The sequence below is a fragment of the Chrysochloris asiatica genome, unplaced genomic scaffold (genome assembly GCF_000296735.1).
Source record: "Chrysochloris asiatica unplaced genomic scaffold, ChrAsi1.0 scaffold00161, whole genome shotgun sequence".
In the NCBI taxonomy this organism is placed as follows: domain Eukaryota; kingdom Metazoa; phylum Chordata; class Mammalia; order Afrosoricida; family Chrysochloridae; genus Chrysochloris; species Chrysochloris asiatica.
Genome location: NW_006408679.1, coordinates 6073345 through 6101137, shown reverse-complemented (window position 1 = coordinate 6101137; position 27793 = coordinate 6073345). Strand labels below are relative to the sequence as shown.

General features: G+C 40.9%; 1 protein-coding gene across 1 annotated transcript; it reads left to right on the top strand.

Moving 5' to 3' along the window:
- The first annotated feature begins 3126 nt into the window (after positions 1 to 3126).
- Positions 3127 to 27143, top strand: DEGS1 (delta(4)-desaturase, sphingolipid 1). The gene is made up of 3 exons (XM_006871142.1): positions 3127 to 3261; positions 22866 to 23608; positions 26942 to 27143. The coding sequence occupies exons 1-3, from the start codon at positions 3180 to 3182 to the stop codon at positions 27086 to 27088; spliced, it is 972 nt and encodes a 323-aa protein (XP_006871204.1). The 5' UTR covers positions 3127 to 3179; the 3' UTR covers positions 27089 to 27143.
- Positions 27144 to 27793: the final 650 nt, after the last annotated feature.

Sequence of the window (27793 nt, the reverse complement as noted above, 5' to 3'; positions counted from 1 at the left end):
ATCCACCGGCCGCTCTTTGGGAGAAAGATGAGGCTTTCTGCTCCCATAAATATTTATAGCCTCAGAACTCTAGGCCCATTGACTGCGAAAGGCTATGTGCCTATCTGTGGGCAGGAGGCTGGCTTGCAAAATGTGTCCTTTGGACATTTAAATTAATATATGTATTTTGTTTTGTATGTGTACATCAAATATTTTTGCTTTGTTCATTTGTGAAAAATAAGATGTAAAAGGGAAGCCACAGGGTGCAAACTGGATTAACTGTCATTGTAGGAAGGGAGCGTAATCATTGAGATGAAACAAAATGTATGATTGGCTGAAAGTAAAGTTGATGATCTTGGAGGTAAAAAAAAAGATTTATAGCCTCAGAAACCCTATACAGGGTCACTATGAGTCAGAACTGACCAAACGATATGCAACCAAAACCAACTTCTAAATATGTTTTATGCATATCCAAGGAAACATGTATATTTATAAAATATACTTTGGGGGTCAATTCATAAAATACATAAAGAGATTCCTTATAAGAAGTCCCCAGGTGGTGAAAAGGAGCACAATGATGCCATAGGCTAAGTACTGGACTGAGAACTACGAGGCCCACCGTTCTAGCCCACCAGCTGCTCCACAGGAGAAAGATGAGGTTTTCTGCTCCCACAAAGATTTCAAGCCTCAGAAACCCTACGCACATCCCTATGAATCAGAACATACTTGACTGCACTTAACAACAAGAACAAGCACAAAAGGTTAAGTGCTTTACTGCTAGCAGAAATGTTAGTAGTTCTGAACTTTCTCGTCCATTTTATTTTAGTGGTGGCATAGAATAACTTTGTATGGTTAATTGCATATACCATAATTGTGCATTTTTTAGTTTAGTGGGTTGGGTTGTTTTTTATGAATCTCTAAAAGATAAGGACTCTTTGGAAAATTATAATCATAACACACTTAACAAAATGATCACATTTCCAGTTATTCGCTGAATTATCACATAAATGTCCATTAAAAAAACCCAACTGATTATTCTAATCAGAATCTAAGTAAAGTCAACTTTTATTCCTTAGAGGAGTCCTGGTGTGGCACTGTAGGCACTAAACCACAAAGTCTATTAGAACCTCAAAGTGGTGGTTCAAGCCTATCAGCTACTTCTTGGAAACCCTATACAGGATCCCTATGAGTCATAACTGACTCAAAGGCACTTAACAGTAACAACATACTCTTTTAGAATCTTGGTGTGGCACTGTAGGATAAGCACTGGACTATTAACCTCAAGGTTGGTGGTTCAAACCTACCAGCTGCTCCTTGGAAATCTTATACAGGGTTGCTGAGTCAGAACTGAATATATGCCATGTAACAAAAACATCATACTCTTTTAAGCTTCTATAAGTTTATAAGTATATAAATATAAATCTTTAAGCTTCCCCTACTTTCCTTATTTTTTTATTTCTTAAAGAACCCAGGTTTGTAACCTATAACTTCCTATAGGGAGCTTTCTATTGCATCCTTGTGGTGTAGTTTAACATGTTCTTTCTGTTTCCTATTATACGAAGAAGAGCATGACATCAGGTTTGGAGGAAGACTCATTAGAAACCTGCAATATGCAGATGATACAACCTTCCTTGCTGAAAGACAAGAGAACTTAAAATACTTAGTGATGAAGATTGAAGACGATAGCCTTCAGTATGGATTGCACTTCAGAGTAAACAAAATCCTGACCACTGGACCAATAAATAACATCACGATAAATGGAGAAAAGATTGAAGTTAGCAAAGACATCATTTTGCTTGGGTCCACTATCAATATCATGGAAGAAATCAAACAACGTATTGCTTTAGGCAAACCTCTTGCAAAGATGTCCTGACCCAAGTCATGGTATTTCCTAACAGTCTTTATGGAGAAGAATATTAAAAGTACCATGGACTGCCAGAACAACAAATAAATCTGTGTTGAAAGTACAGCCAGAAGGTTCAGAAGGCACAGCCAGCATGGTGAGACTTGTCTCTCAAGCTTCAGACACGTTATCAGGAGGGACCAGTCCCTGGAGAAGGGTATCATGCCAGGTAAAGTGGCAGGTCAGAGAAAAAGAAGACTCCCTAAGGGATAGATTGGCACAGTGGCAGCACTAATGGGCTCAAGTGTTACAACCACTGTGAGACTGGTGTAGGACTGGACAGTGTTTCGTTGTGGGGTGCATAGGATCGCTGAGTCGAAACTGACTGGCTGACACCTTACAACAACATATATTAGAATTAGCGGGTTGATTAGATTCAGCTATATTTAAAAAAATTTTTTGGTAGTGGTATGTTGTTGTATTGGAAGGCATACCATGTCTGCTTACCTTTTTTTTTTTTTTTTTTTAATAATCTTAGTCAAACTTTCTTTTTTGATGAATAAATGCTGACGAATTTTGAAACAAAATGTCCCCTCTTTCAGGAAGCGATTGTGGCTCAGCTGTGAGAGAAATGCAAGGTTGAGAAATCATCTTGTAAAAGAAATGGTTACACCAGAATAATTCAGACAAAATAAGCTAATTCCACATCTTTTCACTTTTCAACAACAGTGTTTTCTCTCTTTTTATTAGCTATTAACTGCCACACATTCTGCAATTTTTCCTGGAAGACCTAGCTTGAAGTATTATTTCACACACACACACAAAAAACCAAAAACCCACTGCCGTGGAGTCGATTCCCACGAGAGCCGACTCATTGAATACTTTGCTTTTCAAAATGAACAAAAGTTGGATCAGCTGCTAATGGTCAAGGGTCCCGATGAGTTGACAGAGCTCCAGACTTCCCGTGGTATTCCACCCACCAAGCCGCTGAATCAGCAGCCTTACCTAACTTATCTAACTTGAGACTTTTCCTTCCTTTTTCACCTTCTCCTCGGGGACTCGCAGGAGCTCACAACCCCACGGAAGCCGCTCCGAGCTCGCCCGAGCCGCCACCCCACGGTCGCCGGGCCACTAGGCCGCCAGGCCAGCCAGCCAAGCAGCGCTCGGCCCAGGAGTCCGGGGGTGGGGGGGTCGAGGCGGCGGGGCGGGGCCTCGGGGCTCCGCCTCCGCCCGCAGCGGGCGGACATGAGCTGGCAAGCAGTTGCCTTCGCCTTTGCCTCTTAGGAGCCGAAGCCACTAGATCCCCGGCCGGGAGCGAGAGCTGGAAGTGGGCCCTTGAGCCGCCTCCGCCGCCGCCATGGGGAACCGCGTTTCGCGAGATGATTTTGAGTGGGTCTACACCGACCAGCCGCACGCCGATCGGCGCCGGGAGATCCTGGGTGAGGTCTCGCCTGGCGCCCCGTTATGTGCGTACGCAGCCTCCCGCCGCCGGGGCGCGCTTTCCCCGATGGGCCCTGCTCGGCCGGGAGGCGCCGGAGGTGGGGGGGGCCCGTTACGAGCCGGCTCCGTAGCGTCCGGCTCGCGCTGTACAGGCCGAGGCGAGGTGCGGGCCGCGGCGCCCTACTCGGGTCCGGGAGGGAAAAGATGGGAGCCCGCGTGCCGCCGCCAGCCATTCCGCGGAGAGGCACAGGCGCGGGGCTGCCCCTCCGGGCCCCGCCGGGTGATTGGGCGAAGGCTTTCTCAGAGCTCATTTCCCATCCTGTTCCCCGTCTGGGCTGACCCTTTTGTGTGAAGATTCCTTTGCCCGCGGGTGGGCGCTCTTTCCTCCTCTTCATCCTGAGCGGGCCCGGGCCAGCAGGGTGCCCGGGAGAGCCCGGGGTACGAACGTGTGCGAGGCAGGGTGTGGTCTCCGAACCCAGGGAGCCGCAGAAGGTGCTGGGGGACTACAGGGGCCGACACGGTAACCTCGCTGACGCGGTGACAGCCAGTAAGCCATGCTGGTGAGGTTCTCCCCCACCCAGACTCCGGAGAAGGGGCCTGGACCCCACCCGTGTCGTGTGGCTCCAGGGGGCTTCTAGTAGATGCGGTCAAGGCTTGGGTGCCTGCTTAGTGCACTCACGCCGCTTTTTCTTTTGGCCCTGAGACGAAAGTAGGGCAGATTCATATGTATTTTTCCTCCATCCTAATTTTGTGGATGAAAAGCAGTGGAATATGGAAAAGATTGAACAGCTTGCCAAATTTACCTTTTCTGCTTCCTGACTGCTCATTTAGGGCCTTTTCCACCAGACAGTCTAGGCCTTTAGCTCTTTAGAGATGGAAGGCAGTTGGCTACTTGAGTTCTGACATTTCCCCCCGGGTTATTCAGAATGATATGCATTGTGTTGATGCTTTACAAACATCCAATTTAATCCTCCCAGTAACTCAGCTAGGTCGGAATTATCCCTGTTTTCAAAAATGAGATAAAAGCTAATGAGTAAATAAATGGTAGAGCAGGAATTCAAATCCGAATTAGATTGCCTTAAAAAAGTATGTGCGCTTTTAATTTTTTTGCTATTACTTCAAAAATCAGGGAATTTAATTGGGGGTGGGGTGGAGTACTTGTGAGGAATTCTTTCTCATACCAGTGTTTCCCTACTTTTTCTTTTCATCCATTTTCCCTGTGGGAAGAAAAAGCAAGCACCGATTTTTGCAGGATTATGTAAACATGAAAATTTCATGTTTCAAAAATAGAAGCTAGGAGCCCTGGTGTGGCGCTGCAGGATAATGCACTGGGCTGCAACATCGTTTTAAACCTGAAGGTCGGCGGTTCAAGTTCATCTGCCGCTCCTCAGAAACCCTATAAGGGTCCCTCTGAGTCTGAATTGACTCTACAGCACTTAGCAACAGCACGTTCTTTAGTGGAGTCATTTCCAACTCATAGTGATCCTGTATAGAGTTTCTGAGGTTGTAAATGTTTGCAGGAGCAGAAAGCTTCATCTTACTCGCTGGTGGGCTGGAACTGCCAGCCTTGTGTTTCCCAGTCTAATGCTTATTCTACAGAGCCACTGTGTTGCCCATAGAATCTAGCTGTTGTTAAGTGCTGTGGAGTCTGTTCCAACTCATAGTGACCCTGTATAAAGTTTCCAAGGAGCAGTTGGTGGGTTTGATCTGCTGGCTTTGCAGTTAACACTCCAGTGCCACACCTGGAGTCCATCAAAGCTCGTTATTGTTAAGTGCCATTTAGTCTGTTTCCACTCATAGTAACCCTGTGTAGGGTTTCTGAGGATCAGCTGGTGAGTCTGAACTACAGACCTACGTTTCAGAAGGTCTTGCATTCCAGTGCTTATCCTACAGTACCATACCAGGTCTCTAAAGAAGTTAGTTGTTGTTAAGTGTTGTCTAATAGATCCCACTAAAATGGATTTAAGAAATAGAATCCCGAAATTAAGAGTTACTTTGGTTTTTGCACCCCCCCCCCGTTTTTGTTTTTTTTAATTAAAACCTAGTTTGCAAATCACTTGTACATACTTGATATGAGATAGCATGTGATGCATATTGTCTATGTCTTATAAACATGTTGGTTAAGAATAATTTGATATCCAGTCTTACAAAACAAACTCCTGAATACTAACATTTAGCTATGTATGTAATATTCAGAAAGTCAAAAAAGTAGAAAAGGTGCTTATTGATACTTATATCAACACTGAGCTTTTTTTCCAAGAACTTATCACTGAGCCATTTAACTAGGAAGAAAAGGACTACATCTTCCTCAAACTACTATTCAAATTTCCTTCCCAGGGCTGGGATATGGAATAACCTTAGGAAATATGATAACCTGGGAATGTGTTTGCACTTAAATGTTGAGATATTTCTGACATTTCTGTCAGCTTTTTAGGAAGGCATAATAGAAAATGTATCTGTTTACCAACAACTGTAAACTGTTAAATTTACAGTGAGAGTATAAAATTGATATAATAAGCACTTATTTGATACATCTATGGCCAGTTGGACCCCTTACGTGGCACTGTAGGGTAAGCACTGGACTGCTAGCCACAAGCTCAGAGGTTCAAACTCTTAGCCGCTCCTCGGAAACCCTTGGTGTTGTTAACTGCCTTCAAGTTGGTTTCGACTCATAGCGACCCTGTATAAGGTTTCCAAGGAGTGGCTGGTGAATTTGAACCGCCGACCTTGCTGTTCAAATCAACCTTGCAGTCCAGTGCATTATCCCATAGTGCCACACCAGGACTCCTATATAGGTTTGTATATGAGTTGGAACAGATTTTACTGCATTGATAAACAAGATAGTCAATTAATTGGCTTTTGACAAGGATGACAGTTCGATTTAACAGTGAAAGAATAGTCTCTTCAACAAATAATGCTTTTGGTACAGTCTTATAAGAAATCATGAAGGTCACGAAAATTTACACATTAAGTTAATTTTTGAATGTGGTATGAGCTAGGATATCCTATGTTTCAGAGACATAATAGGAAAAGCTAAAATGATAAAACTCTTAGAAGAAAACAAGTATAAATTTTCGTGACCTTAATGAGCCTCTACTTGACCAAACATGATGTTCTTTTCCAAGGAGTGGCCGTTGCTGATAGCATGTGTAAAGTACGTGAGACAAAGTCTCGCCATACTTGATTTTTTTGTTGCTGTTTTATTGTTTTATTGTGAACTGAGTGGTCGTTTACATAGGAGAACATCAACTTGCTTTTAAGGAACATTCTGGCTGTGCTTCCTCCAAGACAGATTTATTTGTTCTTCTGGCAGTCCATGGTATTTTCAATATTTTTTGGCAATACCAACATTTAAATGCATCAATTTTCCAGTCTTCTGTATTCATTGTCTAGCTTTTCCATACATATTTTTTGTTTTGTTTTCCATACATACTGTTTTATCACTGATTTTTTTGTTTTGTTTTTTAATTTTTTTTTTTTTTTTATTGTGAATTGAGTGAAGATTTCCAGACAAGGTCATCAGTTTTTACATTCAATAAATCATACTCTTTGTTTTTATCTCAGTGATATAATCTTCTCCATGCAACAAAATTTATCCCATTTCCTCCTATGATATCTGTCTCCATTCTGCTCACCTTCCCATCCCTTCTCAACTTTGTCCTTAGGAAAATGTTGCTCTTTTGATTTTGAATGATTGACCATTCCATGGTGAGCATATCTTACTAGTGTTGTTGTCCACCCCCTATATACCTGTCTACTGCTTGGTTGAAAATTGGGCCATGAGAGGGAGTTCCTTCCCAGACCTGTGAAGGTAGTTGAGGGCCATAGTCTTAGGTTCCTCCAGTCTCTTTATAGCCAGTAAACCTGGTCCTTTATTATTATTATTAAGTAATTTTGAGTTGCATATTTTCTCCCACTGTATCCAGGATCCCACCCCTACTGTGATTCCTTTCAGGGCCATTGGTAGTGGTAGCTGAATACCATCTAGTTCTACTGGTCTCAGAAACATGGAGACTGGTGTTCACATATTCCATTAATCTGTTGGACTGATCGATTCCAAACCTCTTCAAATTCTTACCACTATTCTTTCTTCCACACATAGAGAGACCAATACCTGCACCTAAGATGACCCCTTATGAACTTTCAAGATTCCAGTTGCTGCTCACCCAAGCAGGATATAGAACATTGTCTTTGTGGACTATGTTATGCCAACTGGCCATGGAGTCCTCTGAGACTCTGGTCCTGAGCCACCAGGCCCAGAGACTCATTGCTTTATGCTATTTGATAACATCTAAGAAGTTTTCATTTTGCCTGCTGTATGCTCTACCACATTCATAGTTGTAATTGCAGGAAAGGTAAATACTAATGTACAAATATATGCTTTTGAACGCTTAATATATGTATGGAATATATAAATAATAAACATATATTCCATTCTTCCTCCCTTACCCATTCAGCCTATGTCTCAGTCTGTGTATCTTCACACAGACCACTGTTGTTCAAAGTTTGTGTATTTACATCTGTTCCCTTAAAACCATGCATACCTCCCTGTGTCTTCACCCATCTTCATTCTTCTGCCACCCTCCCTTTTCTTGTTTATTGCCCTCCCCATTCTTGTATATTGCCCTTCCTGTCAGCGCTCCCACCCTAACCACCACCACCACCCTCCCACCCCTGGTAACCATCAAAGAATACTCCTGTTAGTGTGGAAACCTTTTCTTAAGCTTTTACAATAATGGGCTCATAAATTATTTGTCGTTTTGTGATTGACTAATTTCACTCAGCATAATGTCCTCCAGGTTCATCCATGTTATGAGGTGTTTTGCAGATTTATTATTCTTAAAGGTTACATAGTATTCCATTGTGTGTATATACCAAATTGTTTATTCATTCTTCCATTGATGGACAGACTTTGTCTGTCTCCATCTTTTTGCTGTTGTGAATAGTGCTGCCATGATCAGTGTGCATATATCTTCTTGTGTCCTAACTCGTATTGCTGTAGTGCTGTAGGATAAGCACTGGACTGTGAACCACAAGGTTGTTGGTTCAAACCCACCAGCTGCTCCTGTCCAGGGTCACTATGAGTTGGAATCAACTTGATAGCACCTAATAGCGACAACATATAACAAGTAGAGGAATTGCTGGGTCCTAAGATATTTCTGGAGTCCTTGTGTGGTGCTGTGGATTAATGTGCCAGACTGCAAAGCCATTTGAACTGCAAGATCAGCATTTCAAGCTCAGCAACTGCGCCTTGGAAACCCTATACAGGGTCTCTATGGGTTGGCACCAACTCGATGGCACTTAACAACAACAAGATATTTGTATTTCCAATTTTCTGAGGAGGTGCCATAATGTTTTCCTTAGTGGTAGAACCATTTTACATCCCTATCAACAAAGGAGGGTCCCAGTCTCTCCATACCCTGACCAGCATTTGTTATTTTCTGTTTTTTGAACTTCACTGTTGATGCTTTATGTGATGATGTCTCATTGTTGTTTTGATTTGCATCTCTATAAAGGAGCTCTGATAGCGTAGTGGTTACGAATCGGGCTGTGAACCTTAAGGTCAGCAGTTCGAAACTACCAGTGGCTCCGCGGGAGAAAGATGAGGCTTTCTACTCCCGTAAAGATTTACAGCCTCGGAAACCCTGTACAGGGTCGCTATGGGTCTGAACTGACTCAACGGCACCTAACAACAACAATGGTGTCCTAGGAGTCCTGGTGTGGCACTGTGGGTTAATGCACCAGACTGCAAAGCCATTTGAACTGCAAGGTTGGCAGTTCCAGCTCACAGCTGCTCCTCGGAAACCCTAGACAGGGTCACTATGGGTCAGAACTGACTCGATGGCACTTAACAACAACAACAACAACAATGGTGTCCTAAGGAACTCTGGTAGCATAGTGGTTATGAGTCGGACTGCTTACCTCCAGGTCAGCAGTTTGAAACTACCATCTGTTCTGTGGGAGAAAGATGAGGCTTTCTGCTCCCATAAAGATTTACAGCCTCAGAAATCTTACAGGGTTGTTATGAATCGGAACTAACTCCACAGCACATAACTACCACCAACAACAGAGTCCTGGTGCGGCACTTTGGGATAATGCACTGGACTGCAAGGTCAGTTTGAACCACAAGGTCTGTGGCTCAAATTCACCCGCTGCTTCTCAGAAATCCTCTACAAGATCAGTATGATTCAAAATCGACTCAACAGCTCCTAACAGCAACAGTGGATTTCTGGTGTGATGCTGTAGGGTAGGTGCAGGACTACAAGGTTGGTTTGAACCACAATGTCACAAACTCACCATTTGCTTCTCAGAAACCTTATACTGGGTCGCTGTGAGTCAGAACCGACTGACAGCACTTAACAACAACAACAATGGCTAACAATCATGAACACTTCTCTATATGTTTGTTGGCTGTCTGAATTTCTTTCTTGGTGGAGTGTCTGTTCATGTCCTGTGTCTTTTTTTTTTTTTTTTTTTTAAGCTTTTATTGTGAATTGAGTGATAGTGTTTACATGGGAGATCATCAGGTTTTCATTGCAATTACAATCTCCATGCACCATCAGTTAACAGTATTTGCTTCTATTCCCTGTTTTGTTTTGTTTTTTATGTACACAAAAACATTCAGGAATATATAATCATTTTAGCAACCAAAGGGCTGTGCACATTTATTGAGTTGTTTGTCTTTTTTCTTGTAATTTTCTATAAATTTTAGGCATTAGCCCTTGTCTGATATGTTGTTGAAAAAAATTTTCCCCAGTCTGTGAGTACTTTATCACTATTAACTTAGACTGTCTGCCTTTTAAAGTGGTCATCCCTGCTTTAGAGTTACTGTTGTCAATTTTACTTCATATAATTCTTAAAGAGAGCATAATGCTCAAAGCAAATATTCTTTACTAAGTGAATTAAACTGTTATTTAAAGATGACTACATGGGATAATTTCTGTTCTAGGGAATGTTTAAGTTCCATGATTTTACTTAAATTTACTTAACTATAAAATGTGTATTTTCAACCCTTTGTCAGATCTGTCAGTTTAATTTTTATATATGATAAAGATGCTAGAGCACTGTCTAAGTATAACTAACAGATTTTTAATATAAAAGAATTATCACTAATCTACCAATAAATTGGTGTTCTTTTATTGGAGAGTTGCTTAAAAATGCTGCTTTAATGGAGAACTCCTCATTTATACCAGAAAAATTAGTTGTAGACTAATTTGTTTCTGATCCTGATATTTTTTCCCTTTACTTTTAGTTTATTGCCTACAAAATTGGGCAATTTATCAAATCAGATACATTTGATAAAATGAGTTTATATCAACAAAGATTCAAAGTGCAGAGAGAAAAAGGAAAAGGAAAAAATATTAAAAGGGTGTTATTTAACTTGAATTCACATGACCCTTTTTCTTGTATGTAAAGCTGGACTTAAATTACTTCCTGTCTTGCATTTTAAGCTTTCATTGAATTCCTCTATGCTGGTATTTGCCCACATTTTTAGAAAAGAGGATGATGCTGCCCTCTACCCTTTATTTTAAAGTTTTTATTGTGAATTGAGTGAAAGTTTACAGAGCAGATCATCAGTTTTATATTAAACAAATCATATACTTTGTTTCATTACAATAGTTATAATCCCTGCCATGTAACATCAGTTAACACTATTTCTCTCTATTCATTTTAGCAGTTTTTTGTTTTTGTTTTTTTAAACACTCAGGCATGTATAATAATTTATACCACCAAAGGGCACATTCTGCATGTCTGCCTCCTGGCCGCCAGCTCTTAGTCCCTTTCTTCCCAGGAATCTAGAGTCCTCAGCTACTCCATCTCTCCATGTCCCCATTTCTGCCTCCGTCTCTGGTGTTGCTGCTTCTCTGGATAAGGTCCTGCATTCCGCTGAATACCCTTTATTTTTGTAAAAGCGTTCTAAGTAGCCTATTTCAGGAAAAAGATTTTCCCATATGCCGTTCTGGGCCCAACATACTTGACACCACAAAAAGCCAAAGACTTTGTCTATACTCCACGTATAGTATTGTTGTCATTGTATAATATGTTGTTGTTGTTAAGTCTGTTGAGTCGGTTCCGACTCATAGCGACCCTGTTTGGGGTTTCCGAGGAGCAGCTGGTAACTTTGAACTGCTGGCCTTGTGGTTCGTAGTCCAATGCTGATCCTACAGCGCCACACCAGGAGTCCACATATAGTATAGATTATACATTGTATCTATACTGTATGCCTTTTAAGATGATGATATATGGAGAAAAATCTTCATTTTGTCATTATAGGACCCCCACCTGAAATGCAAACTTTTTGTCAGTTGTCTTTTCCATAATATTTGGAAATGTGCTTGTAGATTTCAACACTGAGAATCCAATGTTGTTGTTGTTGTTGTTAAGTGCCATCAAGTCAGTTCCTACAGATTAATTAATGCTGGAATTGTCCAGCAAAATAATTAGTAAGGAAAGTAGCATTGTAAATCAGGAGAATTAATTGGAAATTATCCTAAGTAAATTATTCAACAGAGGAAAACAAAGTTACTGTCTTAGGCTGGGTTCTCTAGAGAAGGAAAACCAGTGAAGTTTGTTTTATTTGTTGTTACGTGCTGTTGAGTCAGTTCTGACTCATAGCAACTCTGTATAGGGTTTCTGAGGAGTGGTTGGTGGGTTTGAACCACCTACCTTACGGTTACCAGTACAGTGCTTTTCATACAGTGCCACACCAGAACTCCAATGAAGTTTATATATATATATGTAAGGTGAGATTTACATCCACAAGTGGCTCACATAGTTGTAGAGTTGGTCAGTGTCAGGTCCTTGGGGTAAATGTCAGGTTGGAAGCTTCTGACTCATGTTGCTGTGAGGATGATAAACCACAGTCAGCAGGTCAGATGGCAGACAGGCAAGCAGATCTAGCAGGTGAGAAAACAGGCTGCTGAGGACTCCCAGGATTGGCAGGTCAAAGAACCAGAGGTTGGAAAACAGGTCAAATGTAAGATCTAGACCCAGCAGAGAGCAAGCCAGCTTTGCCTCAGTGTCCAGTATCCTGGGGCAGGCCACATGCCCTAGGAAACGTAATTTCAGTTGCTGGGCTGCTCATAGCCAACTTCATTATAGAGTTCATATGTAGTTAAATCTCATCAAGGGGGCTCACTCCATTTCAACGGCCAACCCACTGAAAATCCTGATGCAGTTAAGTTGACACAAAACCATCCACCCTTGTCACCTGTACATGTCTCTTTAAACCATATTCATAATCTCTAAATAAGACAGTTGTGAAGTCATACTTATGCCTCACATGATGTAACTGACATGTGTACAACAGAAAATGCACTGACCCCAGTAATATATTTTACAAATGGACAAAGCAAATGTATTTGATACATACAAACAAACAAAAAAACCAAGTCAAAACCCAATACTCGTAACAATTACAGCCCTCATTTCTGCAACTGGTTTTAGAACTACCTTCTTCGACTGTCCGTTCCATATTCCCTTTGCCCTCAGCAAACACCTCAGCTGGTCATGATTGATTGAGTGACATGAAACTTCATTATTCCTGAAGGGTCTAGACCATTAGTTGTTGTTGTTGTTGTTGTTGTTAAGTGCCATCGAGTAGTAGTCATACTGAATTTGGGTTGCTGTAGTTTCCCATTGACTTTATTCACAGGACATAGTAGTATTAAAAGATGTCCTGAGGAATCTCTGGATTCCACACATCCTCTTCTTTACCTTCATTATGTAATGTCTATCTGATTTCTCCTTGATTAATCAGGATTAATCACGCCACCCAGTACAGTAACTCCTTCTTTGCCTGTTGATCCAGAGGCATGAGGAACCCTAAATAGCCCGGGGGCATTCTTAACTTCCACTTTGGTGCAATCAGTGCTGGGTCTCCAGGTGGGAGTATTCCTCTCTTTTGAAATGAAAACATCTGGACCCAAAGAGCATAGGGTTACAAGGACAGGAAGCAAACGTTCTGCTAGTGGATCACTAGGAGTAATAGTGAGTGGTGCCACTCCCATTTCCACTGCTCGGTTCCTGGACCCATGAATCCTGGCTATTGGAAAAACAGCACCATATATTGGATGTTGGTTTAGAGCATATACAGCCTCCTGGAGAGCATTGCCTCAACCCTGCGTGGTGTAGCCACCTGGCTGGTGCCATGATTGTGTCTTTAATAGGCCATTTCATTTTCCGATGAAGCCAGCTGCTTCAAGATGATGCAGAGCATGATAAGACCAGTGATTTTCTGATCATAGGCCCTCATAGCCCATTGATGCACTTCATTAGCTGTGAAGTGAGTCCCTTGATCTGAGGCGATGCTGTGTGGGGTACCATGACACTGGATGAAGCATTCTGTAAGTCCACAGATGGGAGTTTTGGCAGAAGCATTGTGTGTGGGGAAGGCAAATTGATATCGAGAGTAAGTGCCTCAAAGTTCTGCCCATTGGGAGGATTTCCCTTCACCACCACTCGTCTGTCAGTTTGTCCTACTGTGGTGGGTTGTGCGTTGCTGTGATTATGGAAGCTATGCCACGGGTATTTTAAATACCAGCAGGGTCACCCACAGTGGACAGGTTTCAGATGAGCTTCCAGATGAAGACAGACTAGGAAGAAGGAGAGACGAACTGCTTCTGAATATTTAGTCACTGAGAACTTTATGAATAACAGAGAAACACTGTAAGATATAGTGCTGGAAAATGAGCCCCTCAGATTGGAAGGCACTCAAAATGTGACTGGGGAAGAGCTGACTCCTCAAAGTACAGTTGACCATGATGACGCAAATGGAGTAAAGCCCTCAGGATCTTCATTTACTGATGGGGCACAACTCAAAATGAAGAGAAACAGCTGTAAACACCCATTAATAGTTAGACTGTATGAAGTATGAATCTGGGAAAATTGGAAATTGTCAAAAATGAAATGGAACGCATGAACATCGATATCCTAGGCATCAGTGAGCTGAAATAGACTGGTATTGGCCATTTTGAATCTGGTGAGCACATGGTTTACTATGCCGGAAGTGACAAATTGAAGAGGAAAGGTGTTGTATTCATCGTCAAAAAGAACATATCAAGATCAGTGCTGTCTGTGATAGGATAATATCTATGCACCTACAGGGAAGACCAGGTAATACCACTGTTACTCAAATTTATGCACCAACCACTAAAGCCAGTGAGGATGAAATAGAAGAATTCTACCAACTTCTTCAATCTGAAATTTATCAAACATGCAATCAAGATATATTGATCATTAGTGGTGATTGGAATGCAAAGGATGGGAACAAAGAGGAAGGACCAGTAGTTGGAAAATGTGGCCTTGGTGATAGAAGTTATGCTGGAGATCACATGATAGAATTCTGCAAAACCAATGACTTGTTCATTGCAAATACCTTCTTTAGACCGCATAAGAGATGGAATACACAGAAATCGAATTGACTACATCTGTGGAAAGAGACAGTGGAAAAGCTCAATATCATCAGTCAAAACAAGGCCAGGGGCAGATTGTGGAACAGACCATCAATTGCTCATATACAAATTCAAACTGAAGCTGAAGAAAATGAAAACAATACCATGAGAGCCAAATATGACCTTGAATATATCCCAGCTGAATTTAGAGATCATCTGAAGAACGGATTTGATACATTAAACACTAAAGACTGAAGACCAGAAGAGTTGAGGGATGACATCAAGAACATCATAAAGGAAGAAAGCAAAAAGTCATTAAGAAGACAAGAAAGAAGGAAAAGGCCAAAATGGATGTCAGAAGAGACTCTGAAACTTGCTCTCCAGCATAGAGATGCTAAAGCAAATGGAAGAAGTGAGGAGGTACAAGAGCTGAACAGAAAATTTCAAAGGTCAGCTCAAGAAGACAAAGTCAGATATTACAACAAAATGTGCAAAGATCTGGAATCAGAAAACCAAAAGAGAAGAACACTCTCAGCATTTCTCAAGCTGGGGGATCTGAAGAAAAAATTCAAGCCTCAATTTTCATTTTTGAAGGATTCTCAAATTACTGAATGACCCAGAAAGCATCAGAAGAAGATGGAAGGAATACACAGAGTCACTGTACCAAAAGGAAATTGTTGATGTTCAACTGTTTCAAGATGTAGTGTATGATCAAGAGCCAATGATACTGAAGGAATTGGCAAAGAACAAGGCCCCAGGAATTGATGGAATACAAATAGAAATCTTTCAAGAAAGCGAGGCGGCACTGGAGGCACTCACTCACCTGTGCCAAGAAATTTGGAAGACAACTATCTGGCCAGCTGATTGGAAGAGATCTATATTTGCGCCCATTCCAAAGAGAGGTGACCCAACGGAATATGGAAATCATGGGACAATATCTTTGATATCCATGAAAGTTAAGTTTTACTAAAGGTAATACAGAAACGGCTGCAAGCCTATATTGACAGAGAATTTCCAGAGGTTCAAGCCAAATTCAGAAGAGGACGTGGAGCAAGAGATATCATTCATGGTGTCCGATGCATGCAAAGTAGCAGCATCAATGGACTCAAGCGTGGCAACAATTATGAGGTTGGCCAAGGACTGGGCAGTGTTTTATTCTGTTGTGCACAGGGTCGTGATGATTCAGTACCGACTCAATGGCACCTAACCACAACAACAACTGTCCTTCAGGGAAGCTCCAGAAGGGGGTTATAGTGCGTGTAACCAAGTGTGAATTTTCTCTTCTTCACCCAACTGATCATAAGGAACTCCCCCTGAGGCCATTCGTGTAGACTGGGAGAGGGGAGGTCATGTGACAGGAGTGAAGACCATGGGCATTTGGGCCACTTCCTCTTGACTTCAGGCCCTGCTTGAACCTGGTCTCATACATACTTCCTTTTAATGATGGAGTGCTGCTGTGCACGTCCAACTTTGACTCAGTTTGAGTTAGATAACACCCAGTTTATGGTGGGTAGCTCAGGTCTCACGGTGACTTGGTGGTCCATGTTTCGGTGTTCAGTCTACTAAGTCTCAGTTACAAGCCAAAAACTGTTTCTCAAAAGGAGAGTAGTTATATCTACAAAACATGCTCCAAAATTCTAAGGTCTACACTGTGATTCACCAATAGGGACCTGCCAAAGACTCCAAACTGCATCTCTATCTGCTGCTGACACTTCACACACCCTTGGATCAGCTGGATCATATGGTCCAAGGGGCAGAGCAGCTTGTCCAGCAGCCTGAATTTGTTGCAGAGCCTTCTCTTGTTCTGGGCCCCCACTCAAAACTAACAACTTTTTGAGTCACTTTGTAAATAGGCCAGAATAACACACCCAAGTGAGGGTTACGTTGTTTCCAGAATCCAAAGAGGACCGTGAGGCATTGTGCCTCCTTTTTAGTTGTGGGAGGGACCAGATGCAATAACTTATCCTACACTTTTGTGGGACCATTGGACGCCTAGATATTTCACTGAAGGTGCCTGCATTTTTGTTGGGTTAATATTCCACCCTTAAGCATGCAGATTTTACCAATAAGTCTAGAGTCATTAATACTTCTTCCTCCTATGCCCAATCAGCATCAGTGGAATGGACCAGTGTGATGATGTCTTGGGGCAGGGAAAGGCAGTCAGGGTCCCTTGCAGACTAAATTATGATATAGTGCTGCAGAGTTGATTTACCCTTAAGGTAGGACAGAGAAAAGGAGTATGGTTGGTCTTGCCAACTGAACTCAAACTGTCTCTGGTGATCCTTCAAAACTGAAAATGAGAAAAAAAGGCATTGGCCAGATAAATAGCTGTATATCAAATACTAGGAGATGTATTCATTTGTTCAAGCAATGAAACAACATCTGGAACAGCAGCTGCAGTTGGAGTCACCACTTGGTTAAGTTCATGATAATCTATTGTTCTCCAAGATCCATCTGTTTTTGCATAGGCCAGATAGGTGAGTTACATGGAGGATGTGGGTAGTGGGAATCAACTTACCCCTGCACCCTTCAAGTATGATTTACTTCATTGTAGCAATGAATGCAGTATTGCTTTTGGTTTACTATTTTTATAGGTGGTATTGCTAAGTAACATTGAGTTGGTTCTGACCCATAGCAACCCTGTATAGGGTTTCCGAGAAGCAGCTGGTGAGCTTTAACTGCTGACCTTACAGTACAAACGGCTTTGCAGACTGGTTCATTAACCCGCAGCACCACACCAGGACTCTATTTTTGTATGTAGAGCAGTTCTAATGGCTTCCATATAGTTTTCTTACCATAATAGCCCTTATTCGACATTTCAGGGATCCAGTGTGGGGTTCTGCCAGTTGCTGGAACTGGGGAAATCACTACCAGATGAATTCAGCCAATACAATGAGTCCACAAGAGTCAGAATACTGTGATTACTACTTCTGTTGTCCGTTATGGTAGCCTCGCCTACCTTATCTTTGTCTATTAGGTGCTGCCACTTGGCCCCTACCACTTTGGAGCCCAGCCCATTGTGATTATGTATCTTGATTCAACTAGGGCAGTTCTGAGTGTCGAATTTGGATTTTATAAAATAGCAATCACAGTAGTCTCCAAGGATGCTTCACAGACAGATTTGTTCCTCACTGTTGTGCCTCTTGGTCCATGTTCAGATTCTTCATGAGCACAATTAAGTGTTCTGGAATACTCATACTTAGCAATGTTGTCCGTAGCTTATCTTGGTCCACATAATCGAAAGCCTTTGCGTAGTCAATAAAGCACAGGTAAACATCTTTCTGGTATTCTCTGCTTTCAACCAAGATCCATCAGACATCGACAATGGTATCCTCATTCCAAGTCCTCTTCTGAATCCGGCTTGGGCCCATATCAGTAAGCTCATACTTTGGACATGTTATCAGGAGGGACCAGATCCTGGAGAAGGACATAATGCTTGATCATGTGGAGGGTCAGCGAAAGGGAGGAAGATGCCTAACAAGGTGGATTGGCAGAGTGGCTGCAGCAGTGGGCTTAGACATTACATTTGTGAGGATGGTGCAGGACCAGGCAGTGCTTCATTCTGTTGTGCATGGGATCACTATGAGTTGGAATAGACTTGATGGTACCTAACAACATCAATAAACTCAGACTGGTCCATCTTTATGTACCTTGCACCATTGTTCCACGCCCTTAATAACCATTGCTATAATATTCCCTAGGTTTCTTTTTATATATATTAGAAAAATCAAGCAGTTCTTTTGGAATGTAGCGTATTTCTTCCTGCCTCACAATCTATACTTTACCTTTTGGGCTTGCTGGTACTTAAATCTGGTTACATAGGTCTAGAAACAATAAATGATGGAGGTGTTTCCTGAGAACATTTGGCAATGTCTTGCAAGACGTCTGCCTTCTTAGGTGATGCCCCAGAACAATGCCTCAGGCATCATCTCAGCAGGCACAGCTGGGCTGATCTCACGTGTGGGCAGAAGAGAAAATGTTTTTACTGATAATGGAATAATATCTTCAGATGGGAGGGGTAGGGCTTTTGGCAAGAGCGATTCAATGGAATTCACAGGCTCTATCTCGCCAGCTTCTTGATTATCTGCGGTTCAAACTAAGGAGCCACTCCTCGGAAACCACATACAGGGTAACTATCAGTCGAAACCAACTGACCACACTTAACAACAACTGTGTTCCCATCTTAAGTTTCAGGATCCCATTTCTTCCTAATTGTTGTTGTTGTTGTTAAGTGCCATCGAGTCGGGTCCGACCCATAGCGACCCTGTACAGGGTTTCCGAGGGTGTAAATCTTTATGGGAGTAGAAAGCCTCATCTTTCTCCCGCGGAGCGGCTGGTAGTTTTGAACCGCTGACCTTAAGGTTCGCAGCCTGATTCGTAACCACTACGCTACCAGAATGAATGCCCTCAATTTAACACCAGAAGCTATTTGAAATTGGGAACTTGGTTGGTGTAGTAATTCAGCCACAGTTATGAAAAGACACTGGGTTTGGGTTTGGGCAATATTAGCTCTGTTACTACAAGAAATAAGGCCTTCGCTCAGGGCATAAGTGGTAACTATATGTTGCTTGAGCTATAACTTGGATGCCCTGAGTTGGTCGCTTTTTTACCACTTGGTCTGTTGTCAGTTGGACCAGCCAAACTGCTTCCCTATATTTCTCATCCTGCATAGATGTCAGAAAAGTATCAAGCACACAATTACCCAGAATCTCACTTGTCACCAATATTTGATGTACAGCTGGTGATACTTTGCATGCTAACATTGCCACCTCATGCCATGATTAGCAGCACTGTCTTTACTAATAGAAGCAGAGTTGTCAGTGCCATTAAAACTAGTCAGATTTGAGAACCAATTTAGAAAACCTATCTGTACGATTTTGTCTCTAGCATCACTCCTGATACCAAATGACTTAGGCTAGAATCTCTAGAGAAGCACAACCAGTAAAGTTTATATATGTACATATGAAGAGATACTACCAGATAATGTACTGGATCACAAGGCTGGCAGTTCAAACCCACCAGCTGCTCCTTGGAAACCCTATACAGGGTGGCTATGAGTTGGAACTGAGCAGTTATCAACAACAATGATATGCAGTTTACTGGAGAGTAAACTGCTGTCCTCACTCAGAGATCATTAGCAGCATACAGCATTTTTTCTTAATCATTGAGTGGTCAACTGTAATATATTGTGCTTATTATAGTAAGATTTAACTAGCATTGTGATTGTAATGTTGTTGTTGTTAGGTGCCATCGAGTTGCTACCAACTCATAGCAACCCTATGCATAACAGAACAAAACACTGTGTTGGGTCCTAGGCCAACCTCACAACAAATCCATCGTTTTTACCAATATGCCAACCCATCTCCTTGGGGGTCTTACTGTTTTTCTCCGACCCTCCACTTTACCAAACATGATATCCTTCTCCAGAGACTAGTCCTTCCTGATAATATATCCAAAGTATAAGGGGGGCATCCTGGCTACCAGGGAGCAATCTGACTACTTCTCCCAACACAGAGTGGTTTGTTCTTTGGGCAATCTATGGTACTTTTAATATTCTCCACCACCACCATAGCTCAAATACATCAGTTCTTCTACGGTCTTTCTTATGCAGTCACCAACTTTTGCATGCATATGCGGTTATGAAACATACCATGGCTTGGGTTGCTCTTCAACACTTTAAAGAGGACTTCTGCAGCAGATTTTCCCAATGCAATATGTCGTTTGATTTCTTGACTGCTGCTTCCATGAGTGTCAATGGTCAATCCAAATAAAATGAAGTCTTTTGACCACTTCAGTCTTTTTGCCATTTATCGTGATGCTATTTATTGGTCAAGTGGTGAGGATTTTTGTTTTCTTTCCATTGAGATGCAAACCATATCTAAGGCTGTGATCTTTCATCTACACCAGTAAGTATTTTAAGTCCTCTTTGCTTTCAGCAAGTAAAGTTATATCATCTGTATGTACAAGGTTGTTAATGAGTCTTCCTCCAATCCTGATGCCACATTCTTCTTCAAATAATTGAATTATTTGCTCAGTGTACACATTGGACAAGTATGGTGAATTCTACAACCCTGGTGCACACCTTTCCTAATTTTAAACTATACAGTGTTCCCATGTTCTTTTCGAACAACTGCCCCTTGGTCCATGTACAGGTTCCTCATGAGAACAATTAAGTATTCCAGAATACGCATTCTCCGCAATGTTGTCCATAGGTTGTCATGATCTATACAATTGAAAGCCTTTGCATAGTCAGTAAAGGAAAATATCTTTCTGGTATTCTCTACTTTCAACCAAGATCCTTTTGACATCAACAATAATAACCCTTATTCCATGCCCTCTTCTGAATCTGGCTTGAACCTCTGGAAGTTCTCTGTCAATGTATGGTTGCAGCTGTTTTTGTATTATCTTTGGTAAAACTTGACTCACATGGGATATCATTGATACTGTCCGGTGATTTCCACATTCTGTTGGATCGTCTCTCTTGGGAATGGGCACAAATACAGATCTTTTCTAGTCAGTTGCCAGGTAGTTGTCTTCCAAATTGCTTGACATAGATGAATGAGTGCCTCCAGTGCTGCATCAGTTTGTTGAAAGATTCAGTTTGTATTCCATCTATTACCAGTGCTTTGTTCTTTGCCAATTCCTTCAATGCACCTTGGACTTCTTTCTTCTCTTAATCATATGCTACCTCTTGAAATGGTTGAACATCGACCACTTTTTTTTTTTACAGTGACTATGTATATTCCTTGTATCTTCTTTTGATGCTTTCTGCATCATTTAGTATTTTGCCCATGTTGTTTTTGTTATGTGCCGTGGAGTTGGTTCCGACTCATAGCGACCCTGTACAGGGTTTCCCAGGCTGTAAATCTTTACGGGAGCAGAAAGCCTCATCTTTCTCCCGCGGAACAGCAGGTAGTTTCGAACTGCTGACCTTGCTGTTCGCAGCCCGATTCGTAACCACTACGCTACCAGAGCTCCTATTTTGCCCATAGAGTCCCTCAATACCCCAAGTTGAGGCTTGAATTTTTCCTTCAGTTCTCTAGCTTGAGAAATGCTGAACATGTTCTTCCCTTTTGGTTTCCTAACGCCGGGTCTTTGCACATATTGTTACAATACTTGACTTTGTCTTTCAAGCTGACCTTTGAAATTCTCTACTTAGCTCTTGTACCTCCTAGCTTCTTACATTTGCTTTAGCATCTGTAATTGCAGCAAGTTTTAGAGTCTCTTCTGATACCCATTTCGGTCTTTTCCTTCTCTCTTATTTTCTTAATGACCTTTTGCTTTCATTCTGTATGACGCTCTTCACGCCATCCCACAACTCATGTGGTCTTTGGTCTTTAGTGTCTAATGCATCAAATCTGTTCTTCAGATGATCTCTAAATTCAGGTGGGATATATTCAAGGTCATATTTTGGCTCTTGGGGACTTGTTTTAATTTTCTTCAGTTTCAGCCTGAACTTGGGTATGAACAATTAATGGTCTGTTTCACAGTCTGCCCCTGGCCTGTTTTGACTGACGATATGGAGCTTTCCACCATGTCTTTCCACAGATGTAGCCAGTTTGATTTCTGTGTATTCCATATAGTGAGGCCCATGTGTATTTTTGTCTTTTATGTTGTTTAAAAAAGGTATTTGCAATGAACAAGGCATTGGTCTTGCAGAATGCTATCACAACAAACTGACAGACGAGTGGTGGGATTGTAACATTGTAAATATATAGATGTAATATAATAGTATTTTGTTAGGGGTCCAAAGGAATAACTTAGAAAAGGATCTAGAGAATAGTTATATCATTTGTAGAATGTAATCACTGTCACTGAATCATAAATGTAGAAATTTTGAATTGGTGTATGTTTTGTTGTGTCCATCTTCTCTAGAATTTTAAAAAATCTACCACACACATAAAAGGAATTGGAGAGGGTGAAATCTTGACTCTTTTTTTGGTCAATTTGCCCATCCTGTTAATAAGGAAATTCTAGAGTTTGAGGCTAATTTTTCTTACATAAATTCTCAGTGTTATATGGTATTAGTAACTTTGCTACAAAACTACATTCCTTTGCTTAGCAGATAAATAAGTGATAACATCTCTAATCGGTAGATTATAATAATGTGGAACAGGAAATTAATAACATTTAAATGTTACCTTAATGAGAATTGCTGAAATAGTATGTAATTTTCTCAGTTCCTGATTTGCTTATCTTTTTCTTTACAGCAAAGTACCCAGAGATAAAATCCTTGATGAAGCCTGATTCCAACCTGATATGGATTACAGCTATGATGGTCTTCATCCAGTTGATTGCATTTTATTTAGTCAAAGACTTGGACTGGAAGTGGGTCATATTTTGGGCGTATACATTTGGCAGCTGCATTAATCACTCAATGACTCTGGCAATTCATGAGATTTCCCACAATAGTGCCTTTGGCAACTGCAAAGCTATGTGGAATCGCTGGTTTGGAATGTTTGCCAATTTTCCTATTGGTGTTCCGTATTCCATTTCTTTCAAGAGGTATCACATGGATCACCATCGGTACCTCGGAGGTGATGGCATCGATGTGGATATACCTACCGATTTTGAGGGCTGGTTTTTCTGTACCACCTTCAGAAAGCTTGTATGGGTTATTCTTCAGCCTCTCTTTTATGCTTTTCGACCTGTATTCATCAACCCCAAACCAATTTCCTATCTGGAGATGATCAATACTGTTCTCCAGATTTGTTTTAATATTACAGTTTACTACTTTTTGGGAATTAAATCTTTGGTCTACATGTTGGCAGCATCCTTACTTGGTCTGGGTTTGCACCCAATTTCTGGACATTTTATAGCTGAACATTACATGTTCTTAAAGGGACATGAAACTTACTCATATTATGGGCCTCTGAATTTAATCACTTTTAATGTGGGTTATCATAACGAACATCATGACTTCCCCAACATTCCTGGCAAAAGCCTTCCACTGGTAAGTAAAGAATTAATATATTATTCTAACTTCTGATGGTTTTATAATTAAAATTGGGCTTGACTTGCTTATTTTAAAAGGAATGTAGTATGTCTTGTCTAGGTTGCTCATCAAGAGAATCATAAGAGTGGATCCTGAGTTTCTCAATTTAATTTTGCAAAGGGTTTCCTCTCTTGGGTCCCTGGGCCTAGTGGTTAAAACCACTTAGGCTTTTAAAACGTTGAAGGAGCTGTAGAATCTGCTGATTTGTGAAGCAATTCAGAACAGAAAATGAAATCCCTCTGAAATAAGCAAAAGCTTTGGTAGCCTACATCACCAGTAAACTAAAAAGGCTTAACCAAGCCTTATATTGTGGTTTATTTAAAAACACAGACATGCCATGTAATTCATCGGCTTAAAAATAAATGAACATCAATTTCCAATACTACAAAACTTGTCGAGAGCAGCAGGGGTAATTAATGTTTGTTTCCCTTGACAGTAGACATTTCGTACACCCTTTGTGGAATAAATGAAAGAAGACATTTTGATCCTCATCCTTTCTAAAATGACCACTTTCCTAGCTTTTTATCTTCCCAGTGAATTCTCTCAGGAGCCTACCCATCCTTGAAATGGGCAGCTTTTGCAGTTCTATTATTTAAAAAAAAATTGTTTCCATAATTCTAAAGAAGGGTAATAGACTATAAAATATAATATTAGTATTTTTTAAATACAAGGGAACCATAGTATATTGTTTTTATGTTGCCACACCCACCCAATTAACTTTGGTAGGCTTCCTCTTAGGTTTTAAGTGGTGGCCGTTTAAAAACTCGATACACAACATGACAACCAAATATCACATGCTTCTTGATTGACTCTTTAAATGAGGACAGAAGAGGTGCAATGGAGATGGTTTTAAATGGTTTTAGATTATATAACATTGTGTCAGGTACATGTTGAAATATTTAGAGGTGAAATATTGTCATATAATGTCCACAATTCACTTTTTAAAAAATCAGCAAAGAAAACTGGGTGTATGTATAGAGACAGGGAGACTGTGATGTAGTGTTATTAAATGATGAGCCTAGGTGAAGGACTTACGGATATTCCTTTTACTATTCTTTTGACTTTTCTGTAGGTTTAAAATTTTCCAAATTAAATGTATTGGGAAGCTAGCATATAGCTACTCTAGGTCAGCCTGTAAGTGTCAAGAGTGAATGGCAAATGTGCAACCTTTGTTTGCCTTCTTCTAAACAGGGGAGTGAATTTTTGTTTTTATTTTTAAAGGATTTTGGAGAAAGTGTAAAGACCAAGTCAATCACCCTTTGAGCAAAATAATTGTCTCCAACATGAGCCACATGTAATTTCCTTTGAACTGCACCAGAACAGAAACGTCATTCAGTTTGGACATTACTGACTTCAGGGTCGTGGTGCATCAATGACAGTTTATTACCTATTTCATCCCATCTGGTTTTACTCCTTTGCCTACTCACAACATTCTGTCTGTAGATAGCAATCCCTGACCTGTCTTTTCTACAGAGTACCAAGGAGAGTCCTGTTCTGTTTTCATTGATACATACTTGGGACTAAGTTAGCTAATAGATATAACAAGATATAACTCAGTGGTTTTTGGTATATCCACGGGGTTGAACAACCAACTGCTACCACAGTCAATTTTAGAACATTTTCATCATTTTAAATTTAATACCTTACTTTTTGCTTTGCTATTCACAAAACACTTTGTCATTGTTATTGTTAAATGCTGCCAAATCGTTTCTGGCTCATAGTGGCCCTGTATAGGGTTTCTAAGGCTTTAAATCTTTGCAAGAGCAGAAAACATCATCTTTCTCCCTACAAAACACTTTTGAGTATATTTTTCTATTTGCTCACAAATAGAAAAGTAAGTAGATAACTTAAAGTAGATAGCAAGACATCTTGTTGTAAGAACTCTGGGATCTGTTTCACCTAATAGCAACCCTATATAAAATTATCTGAGGCTTTAAATCTTTTGCGGGTGCAGAAAATTCAACTTTCTCCCATGGAGTAACTGGTGGGTTTGAACCGCCATCCTTGTGATTCACTGTCGGTGCTTATCCTGTGGAGCCATAGTGCTCCCAGCAAGACATCTAGGTACTTATTATTAAATGTCAGTATTTCAATCCAACTGGACACGTCTCCCCAGGTTTTCTAATTTCTAGTTTTAGGGCCTTTGTTGATTTTTGGCCTTAGGTCTTTAAAAAAGCTCATAAATTATCAAGTTTAGCTTGTTTTTACACTATGATATACCTTGTATTTTTAGACATAAGGAGTATTTTGACTCCAAATGCTTATTCAGGACCTAAATTGCCCCTGTCTTTGCTCTGGCTGTTAGATAAATAGACTGCTACTGGCTTTGGTGTTGTAAATTCAGTGTGGGCATGTGTGGTCTGTGTTCTGTTAGCTGTTGTTGAGCCCCTTCCTCTTAGAGACCCTGTACACAGCAAGATTGGGCCTTTCCATAAAGTGTTCATTGGTTGGTATGGGAAATAGATCACCAGATCATTCTTCCTAGTCTGTCTTAGTCGGGAAGCTCCTCTGAAACCTGCTCAGCATCAGAGCAGCTCGCATGCCTCCACTGACAGATGGGCAGTGCTGCACTTGTAGGGCATTGGTACTGTGTGACCTCTAGATCCTTCTTCTGTAAGAATTTTGAAGGTCTGGGGTCCAAGGTACTGCCCCTTTGGATGGCAGACTTGTATGCTTGATAAGCACATTTCACAAGAATTCAGTATTTGCAAGCCCTTTACAGGTGGGGGTCAGGTGTTATCTTCATACCCTACAATGCCACATAGTGGTGGTGGTGGCGGCATACCACGGAGTCAGTTCTGACTCATAGTGACCCCGTATAGGGCTTCTGAGACTGTAAATTTTTATGGGAACAGAAAGCCTCAGCTTTCTCCCATGGAGTAGCTTGTAGATTTGAACTACTGACCTTGTAGTTAGCAGCCTAGCTCATAACCCACTAGTCTACTAGGGCTTCGTCACTCACATGGTATGTGCTTTAAAATGCTAAATTAATACAGTTGCATGTACTCATTAAAGAATCCAAGTGTCACATTTTACAAATAAACCAGACATTTGTCCCTCAAAGCTTGATTGGAGAGAGTCAGTAATGGTGGGAGGTCATTTGTATTTAACTGTTGAAATGCAGACATTTTGTTTAGAATCCTGAAAGTATCCCCATCCCACCTTTTACAGGAGTAGGATAAAAGATTTCCTAGGCTCCCTTTTTAAGTATTTTCAGGGTAACATTCTCTATAATCTTGAACAAGACCTGGTAGTACCTGTATTCATCTTGCTGTAATTTTTCCTTTCTAGGTAAGGAAGATTGCTGCTGAATACTATGACAACCTACCCCACTATAATTCCTGGACAAAAGTACTATATGATTTTGTGATGGATGATACAATAAGTCCCTACTCAAGAGTAAAGAGGCATCAAAAAGGGCAGGTGGTCCAGGATTGAGAGTCCTTGTAGCCAAAGGAATTCTTCTCTGAAACTGTAAAGTAGCTGATGAATTGGAATTTTTGTGCTATTGAACTTCAGACCAATGATGTTTTGAAGCTACCCTGGTGGTTTCACAGTAGGCTTTCAAGAAGCTAGCCTGGCTTTACCCACTCGGCCTGTCTGCAGTGTCTCATCACACTGCAAGGGCACTTCCTCCTGGGATTGTCACAGTCTAGGATGTTTTCCCCAGTGTCTGTCACTTTGTAAGCATATAAAAAAGCTTTTAAAAAGCTGTTTCTAACATTATTTTCACTGTAAAGCTTTACTAAACTAGCTAATAAACAACTATAAATCACAATATATTTGTATTTATGATACTTTATATTTCTGCCCACATTATTGTCTAATGTGGTAACCTGGTTATTGGATACATTGACTGAAAATTTGGGGGTGTGGGGTGTGGAGAGAAAGGCCTGAGTCATACAAGGCTGAGGTGGAAACATCTTATTATTCTACAAGCTAAATCTCATTTTAAATTTTACTACTGTACTCATGGGACCTAACTTAGTCACTGCTGAGTCCTTTTCTGGCTTACTCGGGAGGAAAGTGCTTATTTAATTTCATCATGGCCAACATTCAACTTCCTCTTTCAGTTGCATTGATGCTCTAACTATAAACCTTTCAGCTGATAATTTCATGTTACTTCATTGCAGTGGAAACTGG